At 41.2% G+C, this 11,486-nt stretch overlaps 1 protein-coding gene across 1 annotated transcript; it reads right to left on the reverse strand.

Moving 5' to 3' along the window:
- Nucleotides 1–1,076: 1,076 nt before the first annotated feature.
- On the reverse strand, nucleotides 1,077–11,454 carry LOC111671785 (interferon regulatory factor 4). The gene is made up of 9 exons (XM_023428984.2): nucleotides 11,375–11,454; nucleotides 10,959–11,158; nucleotides 10,062–10,248; nucleotides 9,676–9,749; nucleotides 8,716–8,854; nucleotides 8,521–8,619; nucleotides 6,239–6,613; nucleotides 4,273–4,385; nucleotides 1,077–2,536 (listed from the first exon to the last, which is right to left on the reverse strand). Exons 2-9 carry the CDS (start codon nucleotides 11,154–11,156, stop codon nucleotides 2,384–2,386), a joined length of 1,338 nt encoding a protein of 445 aa, XP_023284752.1. The 5' UTR covers nucleotides 11,157–11,158; nucleotides 11,375–11,454; the 3' UTR covers nucleotides 1,077–2,383.
- Between the last annotated feature and the right edge of the window lie 32 nt (nucleotides 11,455–11,486).

An 11,486-nucleotide genomic window follows, 5' to 3' on the forward strand; every position in this document is an offset into this window, starting at 1 on the left:
CCACGTCATTTCCTACCCTGTGTGAGGAACTCACCTCCAAAACTTCATCTTTCTTAACAAAGACGTAGGCGTCAAAATGGCTTTCAAATATATAATTGGGTGTTTTATAAAGGTTCAGTAATTACCTAAAACAACTGGCCACTGTCATTTTTCAGAAACGTTACTTAAACAGAAAATGATGCATTTTTTAGGGCCTATTTTCAGTGGTGGATGAATCCACATTTGCTGCTCTAGGGAATATTTCTGGCAGCAGGACAGAGAATATGGAACTGACGAAGGAACATCACTCTGTGACTCACTGTTTTGTTTTTGGACAACAATGGAGCTTAATAAGACACGCCAGACTCTGGATAGAGACACAATACAAATCAATTCATTGTTGGTTTTGGTCTTGTTTTGGTATTTGTTGACGTTAGAAATATTTTAAAAAATCAATATTTGCTCTGTTTTATCAAGTGTGCAGTTGATGTAAAATTAGTGATTGTCATCAGTTTTGATGATAATCAATTGTTGAAGTCATCCAGAAAAGATATGCAACAAACGTTCAGTTTAAAATGTGTTTTTGCTGTTTGTTTTATCGTAATAAATTTAATATCTGAGTTTCTGTGATGTCACCTTGGGCCCTATGGACTTCATAAAATCTATAATCAGCACATTAATAGTGAAAATCATCATGTTTGATGTTGACAACTTGTTAGATGTGATAAGGTTCATATTTAACTGGAGCCTGGTGGAAAGGCAGCATGCATGATGACATCGTCCTCACCTCTTCTTGTAAATTATTTCACGGCTGTGACAAAAATATTTAAGGGGTTTTTTTTTTCTGATTGTTTTCCATGGAAGTGGAAACGAGACTGTAATCTCTGAGCAGAAGTCAGGAAGGCTTTCTCTTCTGCGCAGCGCGGAAAGCGTGGCCAACCTCATCCTCTCTCTCCTCCCCTCGTGATGTCATCACATTGTTTGTGATAACGAAGTGTTTGATTAACCGACCTCATCCTGCATCGGAACCACACTTCCTGTTCAGATACTCACACACAGCACTGACGTTACACACTTATGAACAGAGGTTGTCACTCTTTTTTGTTTTACACTTAAGCCATTTATTGTTTTGTCAGAACAGAAATGTGCGTTTTCAAGGTAAAAAAGCTCCAAACATTCACTTCAGCTCTGTCTCAGATCTCATGTATGACACTTATACTTAGCAATGTATCATGGGACTAGAACTATATCCTAGAAAATTGAGTTGAAAAAGCTTATCTAACATCATCTCCCTGAGAGGTCCTCTCATAAACACGGCCAGGCATAAGACTTCATTCATAATTTAATAAATGCTGATAGTGTCTCCTAGCAACAGAAAAATCTAAAATATTTACAAGTAAAATGTAAAATTATTCTTAAAGGAATAATTCTGCATTTTAGAAAACATGCTTGGCTCACTTTCTTAAGGAGAGAGGTTAGATGAGAAGTTTGATACCACCAATGTTTAAGTATGAAGCTATAGCTAATAGCTCGCAGCGTGTTAGCTTATCTTATCATAAAGACAGGAAACGGGGAAACAGCTGGACTGGCTCCGTCCACAGGTGAAAAAAATCTTCCTCCCTGTACTTTTAAGTTCAGTAATTAACATGATACCTCGTTAGGGTTTGCCGCAGATTAAACAGACTGTAAAAACAACTGAGGTGCTTCACGAGGGCTGTATGGTGCCAAGAAGAAATAGTCCCAAACAAAACCCATTGTAAAACATGGGATTGTTGTTTTTTACGTGTCGTTTTTACCTGTATAAATTGTGAGCTTTGGAGGTGCTGATACATGTATTTTATTACCTCTGGACGGAGTCATGCTAGCTGTTTCCCCCCGTCTCCAGTCTTTATGCTAAGCTAAGCTAAGCTAAGCTAAACAGTAGCTGGCTGCAGCAGTATATATAACTGTTGTGTATGAGAGTTAGATCAATCTTCTCGTCAAACTCTCAGAAAGAAAGTGAAAAAGCATGCTTCCCAAAATGTCTAACTATTTATTTAAGGCACAAAAAATGTAACTTAGTTTTCTATAGTACAATCACCTAAGCTGTCAGTTTTGTTTGCATAGTAAGTCTGGAAAATATTCATGATCCCCTAAATATACAGTGAGGAAAAAAACAGTTACACTGCAGATTTGTTTTCAGCCACACACACACACACACACACACACACATACACACATACACACACTGACAAACACACACCGGACCGTACCAGGCAAACACTAACTGTCACTACATGTCCATCGTTTTATGTTTAACACTGTCCCAAAGTTTTGTCCCCTTGTCTCAGAGTTTCCTTGTCGCCCGTGTGAAAGGTTGTTGCTGCATCTTGAAGTTTTCAACAGTCACTTGAACCTGCATGGTTCACTCCTGCAGGCTGCTGCTGTGGTGGTGTGTGATGGCCCTCTGGTAGTCCTCCGAGGGGTTTATGTGTTCCGGGTGATCGTAGCTGCGGTAGAAGGAGCTGCCCGCCTGCTGGGCGTAGAACAGCAACTGCCTGGCAAACAGCGGCTCCACCTGTCGCACAGCGGGTCAGACAGGTGAGTGGAAGGCTTTAAACTGGCACCATAGCTACTGTAGTTTCTATGAGCTCAAATCAGCAACAAAGTAATATTTGAAAGCCTATAAAGAAAATTTAAAGTCTGGTTTGAGTGAAGTGAAAAATGGGATTTGAAAGTGTAACATAACAACTGAAAGTCTGTAGCAATGTTTCATAACTTTAAATCCATGTTCGGTGAAACAAATCTTTACTGAAAGGTCCTTTTACATGCTTTTTCAAGACTTTTCAACTTTAATGTCATGGTCTTCCTCCTGGATAAAGTTTGCTCACTTATCGTGGAGAGTACAGAACTGTTAAACTTTGGTCATGTGATAGCAGGTACCTGTTATCGAGGGCGGATGAACAAACTCCAATCATTGACGGTGATTGTGAGATGTGGTTGAAAGCTCCTTATATTGTTTTCAAGGCATTGGGGTTTTTTTGTTCTCATTTTAGATCCTGCAGAGATTCAACACTTTGTTTTCAACACTTTGTTTCAGTGGATAAAATCTGCTCTTTGAGCTTTTCAAAAGTGGATAGATCTGAAATGTACGGAGGACAGACTGATCGTGTGCTTTAACAAAATGCGACTGTACTAATGGACTAACGATAACTGGCGGAATAATACTTCAGCCCTCTGGATAACTGACTCAAACTGATCTGGCGCTGAAAAAAAAACAAAAAAACAACCAATTCAAACTGAAATTTGCAGCAAAGCAGTGTCCAAAGTTGAATGGCATTGGTCGACCTACAGACAAAACAACTCTTAAATCAGCATTTCATTAGTCTGCTTATTATTTTCTTAATTAATCTGTCATTTTTTTAGGCCATAAAATAATACACAATAGTAAAAAATGCCCATCACACCCTGGCCAACAATCCAGAACCCAAACATATTAAGTTTACTATCAAACAAGACAAAGAAAAGCAGTAAATCTAATGATGCAGAGGCTGAAATGAGGAGAATGTTTGGTATTTTCACTGCAGATCAGCTAATTGATTAATCGACTGATATTTTAAATTCTAATTCTTCAACTGACATGAAAAATAACGGCTTCCTACAACTGTTACTGCAGCTTATGTGTCGACTGAAGATGATGAAAGTTGGACTCTCTACTGTCCAGTTAGAATAAAATAACAACCCGAAACAGAAATCAGCAATGTGTGAAGTAAAAACAAAGGCCTGACAAATAAAGGCTGGTGTATAATTGGTTAAACCTCCAATTTTTGGGTTTGTTTGATTTTTTTCTGTTCAGATTTTCCCAGGTCGACAAACGTTACCAAAAGTCCCATTATCTGAGGCTGAAATAGCAGATGTGAATCTTTCAAAGGGATGTGTTAAATTAGCCTGACAATCAGACGAACTGACTTCCTCCTTCATTTTCACTCTAAATCACTGAAAAAAAATCAGCAGTGAGCAGTGATTCAGAGGTCTGGCTGTGGCTCAGCGCTGAACATTATGAGTATGAAGAAGTTCTAACAGACTTTCAAATCTTAGGTTTTTATTTTCAAATCCCATTTTTCACTTTTCAAACTATACTTTAAAGTTTCAGGACTTTACATCCAAACATTTAGTTTTGATTTTATGAAGCATGATACTGATTTGACCTCACACCCTAAGTTATGTTTCAGTGAGCTCATGTTGGAGGTTATTATGATCAGATATGAGGTATTATAGGGAGGTAGATGCTTGTATTAAAGCACGGGGAGTCACCTGGACAGTGAGGGTCCGTCTTTGTCTCTGTGGGTCCAGGCACTCGTCTCCGAAACTCAGCAGGACCTGGAAACGAGGCAGGGGCCGACCGTGGAGCCCGTAACTCTGGATCTCTGGTTGTCGGGAAACAGAGGGGAGGGCACTGCTATTAGCTTTGATAGGTGAAATACAAGTGAAGTGGCAGATTCAAATGATTTCAGAAGAAATTCACTTGAAGAGGTGTGACCTTTTGGGGTGATTCGAACGGAAAGTCCTGGTCACACCGTGTATGCAAATACAATTAGCTGTCAGACTCACACAGCTGGGGTTGTCTTAGCATGTGGGTGGGTGGAGATGAATGATGTGGCTGTGTAGAAGTCACGTGACTCTATCCTCATGAAGGATTTCTACTTGAAAGGGTTTTTCTTTTTCTACCACAGTTGTTAAGTAATGTTGATTTTTTAGGGGGTTTGTTTCTGTGTAGTAATGTTTTGAGATAGAACTCATCCCAAGCGACTTCCAGTAACTGAGCTGGACTTTTTTCAGACACAGAGATGAACATGAATCTGATTCGTGAAGACTTCAAGTCTTCACTGATTACTTACTGTTAGCCCCGCCCTTGTGTGTGCCTCTCTTAGATGACCGTTGCATTTAAGTGACGGAGCTAAGCACCATGTTTCAGATGAATACATTCAGTGCAGTCTTTGACAAACCCAGAAGGTCGAGCAATAACACTCCCCCTGTTCTGAAGGTTTTTCCAGATTCATCAAAGATTGGTCTGAAGTGTGACGGCCTTTAGGCCTCTGGACCAGTTTCCTGGTTGCTGGGATCTGGGGAGTGGCTCATTGAGAGTGATGGCTGACACCTTGTGACTGCTCACATATATATATATATATATATATATATATACACAGTATATAGGTGAGCAGTCAGTCTCTCGCTTCCCTTTGGTTAGTTGGTTTGGTTGGACATTTGGTTGATATATTTTTGGTTTTCTTACACTCACACATGTTCACATATCTGCACACTACACACATTACTGATGAACTGACTCCATAATGTATTTTTACCTCAAAGAGTCAGGTGTGGTCCCCACCTGACTCTTTTCCTCTAGTACCCAGAAATCACACATCTCCATCCTCAAAATACAGAATAACCTTCATGTCTTTCTTGTGTTTTACTCAAAGAGCAAATTTCCAGCCATAGTTGACACGTTGGAAACAAGTTAAAAAATCTTGTTTAAGGTGCAACGTATGGAATATTTTTTTCATCCAGGTGGTCAGACGAGTCTTCGACCTTCAAAAACTTTGGGTTTCCCAAAGATTGCCAGATTCTTAGCTCTGTGACTCAGATGTAATGATAATACATGAGAGGCACAAACCATAGAATACAACTTTTCAGTGTAGTAATCTGTTCTAACGCTTGATTAATCAGTTGTATTACTGGATATCGAACCTTTTTTGGTGCTGACTGAAATGTGTCCGTATCAGAAACCGTCAAACACTGGCAGCGAGCATCAAATGTCAGATCAGACTTGGAGATTTGAGTGTTTTAGATTACTGTAACGTTTACCATCTCAGAGGTTTGGCCTCTTTTTCGGTATCAAAACTCGGGTATCATATCGGCACTAGTATCGAAAAAACTACTCAGTCCCATGTGATTAACGGAAAAAACGTTGATTTTTTTACTTTTGCGGCTTCAATGCTGGTTCGTCAAAATTAAACTATGTCGAACAACCATTACTCCTGTCCTGGAGGAGATTTAGTGACACTGCTCCTGAAGAATCAAACTTTTTTGATTCATCAAACTTAAAATGCCAAATATTTGGTTCCAGCTCCTCAGATGAGAATATTTGGTGTTTCATTTCTTTGTGTCTCTTTTTTTTTCAAGCTATGTGAAGACTTTACCTGGGGCTTTTAGAAAATGGTGATGATCATTTTTCAGATTAAATGAGTATCATTTAGCTGCTCTGCTCCTGCTGTCTCACCTGTGAGGTAGTCCTGGGTGTGCAGGAGTTTACAGTTGACCTCTCTCTCCAGCTTGTTGAGCTTGTCTCCATACGGGGACGGCCCCCCCTGCCAGTACACTCTGCTCTGACACATCCTCCGAGCGTAGAGACCATCTGCGCCCATCCACAGGTACACCCCCCTCTCCAGGGTGGACGGGGGACTCGGGGGACACTCCTCTGCCCTCCTCTGGCCCGAGAGGCTGTCCACAGGCAGGGGGACCACGTCGGGACCTCCGGTCGGCAGGTAGTGCTTCTCTGGGGGGCACGGGGTGATGTGGCACCCCTCCGGACTGGAAGTGGTCACCTCCTTCACCAGACTGTCCCGGAAATATACAGAGACGTGCAGGCGGAAGTCTGGATGGAGGTGGGGACACAGGCGGAGGTGAAACAACATGTTTTCAACACATTTTGATGCATGAATCTTTTCATCATGTTTCTCAGTGTAGTGGAATGTCTTTATCAATTTCTCCACAATATGAAAATCAGACAGTCAGGTTCATGATTTTAGTTTGCATCACATTATATAAATAATCTTTGTAGTGTGACAGTTATCTTGTAAATCCAAAGTGATTTTAACTAATGACTTCAGTGTTTACCAAACTACAAGTTTGGACAAAGGTTGTTCTCATGTGTGTTTATTTCTAGTTCTACTAACTATTTGAAGTATTGATCCATTAGAAGATATATTTGTGGTTTTAAGTACAAAAAACCATCTTAATGTCGTTTTACATCTCCTTTCTCAGGCTTCTCTCTGGAGCTCTAGTAACAACAGGTCAGTGAGCCAATCAGAAGAGAGAAGGCTCTGAGCCTCTCTTCTGATTGGCTGACTGTTTTCTGAGTGATCCAATAAAAAATAAAGCAGATCTCAGGTAAACATTCAGAAAAACCAAATCCAGCAAGGTTGGATGGTGGGTCCAGGTGGGCGGGGCTTGTGGCATGGCTGAGAGAGGTGACTGCTTTGTTGTGACATCACAATGTTACAGAAGTCCTGACAGCTGGTTTTAAGGCTCAGTTTCTGAATACAGGCTGTGTGCATTTCTCTGTGGACTGAGCGCTTTGATACTTTCACAGTATTAATATAGAACCTAGACCAGTACCAAGAGCTTCTGTTAACTCTTGAACTATTTAAAGCAGCGATGATCTGAGTTAGAAGTAGCAAACTTATTTTATTTGCATATTCTCTGTAAAATGTGTCGTTCTGTGGGCAGTAAGAGCAAACAGGTAAACACTAGACTAGACTGTTTGTTTTTTTAAAGTTATTTTTTGGTCAATTTTGGCTCTTTTATTATGACAGTGACAGTGAGAGAGAGAAACAGGAAAGGTAGGGGACGACATGCAGCAAAAGGCCTGAGGTGGATTCAAACCCAGGCTGCTGCAGTCAGGACTGATGCTCTCTACAAGGTGAGCCACCGGCGCACCACTAAACTGTGTTAATTGTTATATGCAGCTAGTGCTGACTGGACTCATTGTGTTGGGGTTTGGACGTTCTGTTTGTGAGGTTAGCAGGATCTGTGTAGTAAGTTTTGTGTTGGATTCATTTCAAACTATGAAAGTTTATTTAAGGTGAAACAGCCATGTTATCACCAAAAATGTTTGAAGCACTACTGGAGCCTCCATCAGGCTCACCATTGTTTTTCCTGGATGCCAGCGCACAGTGCCGTCCGTCCAGGTTTCATTAAAGCTGCATTAATTCATTTCTGTCCAACAGGGGGCAGTAAATAATCCAATCTAGCTGAAAGATGCGAACACACTTGATCCAGGCTTAAATATCTGGCTCTTCAGCGGCTAAATGTTCTCTCTCTCCACCAGCTGGTCTCTGACTTTGTCTACTGAGCGAGTAGTGGATCAGTGGGCATATTGAAACACCGGCCTACAGGGGCTGATACGAACCACACAGTAAATGTAAGAGTTAAAAATATTCACGGTACTTTAATCACAGCGCCCCTGTTAGGCCAATCTGTGTCATTTTAAATATTTAGCATTAGCGTCCCCCTTCCATGTTTTCCCAATATCAGAGCATCAGACTTCTTAAAGATGTCTGCATGAATAAAGACTAAAACGAGCCTGTTCACAGTCATTTAGGTGTCTGCATCTGAACTATGTCTTTTTAATGGCCACAAACAAAGCACAGTCTTGTACATGTGGACTCTCTTGCATGTTGCATATTGTAATATTGACATTGTGTAAGGATCTTTTCCACATTGAAATCACCTTTAACCCTGAACCCTTGAAAATAGTGAATTGAAAGTGTTTTTTCGTACCTGAGAGAGGCTCTGCTGATCTGATGCTGGCGTCCAGTGTGAAGGGCGGGGGCTGGCTGTCAGGACCGTATGAGTAAATTGAGGCTCTGAGCTGGTATCCTGTAACAAGCAGCAAACAAAAGATGTATGAGCACAATACTAAAACAAGACAAGGATGCTGATGTTTGTGTTCTGTATGGGTATTCAGCGCCGTACCGTTCTCCATGGACGGGCCCTGCCAGGGCAGGCTGCGGGGGGGACAGGGACACTGGGTGAAGGGTAGTTCCGGCAGGGAGGCCTGCTCCTGACAGTAATCTCTCCAGCCACATTCAGGTGTGGCCATGTACTGAGACATCTACAGACAGACACACACACCATCAGCTCAGCATGAAAACGTCACTGTCCACGTCTGTAAGTATGTTGTAAGTATACTTTTATGCATTTTAATGTATATAGTTGTATAGATGTCAGAGAGGATGCCCATGACCAACTCTGCTCTTATTTAAACTGTATTTGTGGCTGCGTTCAGTGTTATGTCTGAGAATGTGGGAATTTAAATGACGTGAGGAGGAGAAAATATATAGAAATATATAAAAACTAAATAGTTAATAACAAAAAAAGGGAGTTTAGTGTATATATAATGTATAGTATATGTCGCAGAATTATATTTCTGTTAATGTGGAGCAGGGTTTAATGCAGCTTTTAGGTTGTTACGTTGTTTAAAAATTAATATATACATATAAAATTAATTATAAATATAATAATGAATACGTTATTTAAAACAATTTTAAGTGTTTTGGTGACTAGTCTAGATTTCCGTAGGTTTTCAGGGTGTAAAATCCTGGCACCAACATACAACACAGATTCATTTTTAACACCATATTGTTATTTGTGCTGAATATTGTCTAAAACTATGAAGTGCATCAGTTGCAGACGCAGTTTTCACAAGTTCCACATCTTGATGATGTTTCTAAAAATTTAAGAAAAACTTTGGGATTCAATGAATGAGCCTGAGGCCTTCAGGTGGTGTCTAGTGTATACAACATCATTCATGTATGCACTCATCCACTGTCTCTGCTGCACATCCTCTCTCTCTCTCTCTCTCTCTCTCTCTCTCTTCTCTCTCTCTCTCTCTCTCCCCACCCCACCCCTCATTTCCATGTGTATGAAAAGCACCTGAGTCTGCAGTGGAGGATAGGAGTGCATCTGATAGCCCATTGGACTCAGAGGGCTGTCCTCCTGCCGGGGTCCTGAATGCAACACAGGAAAGTTCACATATAAAAACACACACAGAAAAAGTCCACATCTGTTGACACATCTGTTGGCACTGTGACCTTCAGTGGCGGTTTAGTTGTTCGACTCTAGTGCAGTGAGAAGTCAGCGACCTTTACCCCTCACACTCTGACACATTTCCAAACTTATGTGATAAAAGCAGTTGATCATGAAAACAAACTATTAATCATAAACTCAGTTCAGAAGTTAAACCACTCAGTCTTTTAAGTCCAAAAAGCACAAGTTTCAGTGCTGAGCTGTTAAATGCTTGAGGTGTTAGAGTTACTGACTTTTCTTGGCGCCCTCGGGGATGATGCGGTAGACTTTGTACGGGTCTGAGATGTCCAGCTGACTCCGCTCCACTAGCTCCTCAAAGTCGTTGCTCTTGTTGAGGGCGCAGCGGAGCCGCGTCTTCCAGGTCGGCGGGTCAGGTTTGTCGATCCCCTCCCGAAACTTGCCCTTGAACAGCGCCCAGGCCTGCAGACCAGACCCCGGTTAAAAAAAAAAAACCTCTCTACCTCAGACCACCAGGTCTGCTGCAGTTTTCATTGCACAGCATGTGGAGGTGCGTTTTTATGGCAACATCCACATAAGGCGTGAAAAGTTTATTTATAGCCCATAGAAAGCTGAAAATGAGTCGATCAATAATTTGAACGTTATTTTAATATTTTTAAATGGATAAAATATCAACTGTTTGCAAGCTGTAGCCTCTCACATGTGAAGATTTCCTGGTTTTCCTGCTCTTATAATCACAGCAAACTGAATTTCTTTGGGTTTGAGACCGTTATATATGAAAGCCAATCACTTTTAAAGAAGCTGTGTTTGGTTCTTGGAGCGTTTCTGGGATTTTTACGTATTTTCTGACATTTTATGAACCAAATGATCGATAATTGATAAAGTATTCTGTTAGTTATAAATCCGTTTATATTCCACATTTCATGCACGAAAGCGATGCGAAGTTCATTAAAATAATGAAATAAGACAAAAACTGGTAGAAGTATGATTAATATGGATTAAGGATAGCATACTTGTTAAAAGGATCATTCAAAATCTCATATTCTGACTTCATATCAATCTTTGTAAGACTTGGAAATTATTTTATTTTCACTTTGTAGACTACTTTTATTCTGAAAGTCACGTTTTTAATTCTATGTGGATGAACTCTGGAGGATGCAGGTTTCTCTTACCTTGAAAAGCGCGGCATCCTCATCCCGGTTGTAGTCCTGTTTCCCGGCGTGTTTCCACGGTATCCTGAAGATGGTCTTCTCGTCGTTCTCCCACACCAGTCCGGGATACTTCCCGCAGTCCACCTGGTCGATGAGCCACTGGCGCAGCTTCCCGTTCCCGCTGCTCCCGGAGCCTCCGTAATCCACCTCAGGGTTCATCTCTGTCCAAACACAAACTCCACGGTCAGGTCTTGTACTGTGTGTTTCTGTGTTTGTTGTGTGTGTGTGTGTGTGTGTGTGAGAGAGAGAGAGAGTTTAGCAGAGGATGATGATGATGAGTTTATCCAAGTTCAGTAAAACTCATTAAGGGTTTACCCCCCTCCCTGGTCTCCCACGCAGACTAAACGTGGCCGGGCTCGGAGTGATCTTGGTCTTACCTGTGAAACTCGAAACCGTCAAGTTTTGAAATCAATCAGTCTCAGAAAGCCCTCATCATTACGACGGGCCCGCTTAAATCCTCCAGCCTATAGCGCGCAGCAGCGGGGGGGT

This window comes from Seriola lalandi, unplaced genomic scaffold (assembly GCF_002814215.2).
Source record: "Seriola lalandi dorsalis isolate HSWRI2012SDOR001 ecotype SW California unplaced genomic scaffold, Sedor1 jcf7180002054885, whole genome shotgun sequence".
NCBI classification, from domain to species: Eukaryota; Metazoa; Chordata; class Actinopteri; order Carangiformes; family Carangidae; genus Seriola; species Seriola lalandi.

Excerpts from the sequence above, each read along its gene's own strand:
- LOC111671785 (XM_023428984.2), bottom strand. The coding sequence starts at position 11,156 with ATGAACCCTGAGGTGGATTACGGAGGCTCCGGGAGCAGCGGGAACGGG. Across the intron at positions 8,620-8,715 it reads GGGCCCGTCCATGGAGAACG|GATACCAGCTCAGAGCCTCA; the intron begins GTACGGCGCTGA and ends TGCTTGTTACAG. Across the intron at positions 6,614-8,520 it reads ATCAGCAGAGCCTCTCTCAG|ACTTCCGCCTGCACGTCTCT; the intron begins GTACGAAAAAAC and ends ACCTCCATCCAG.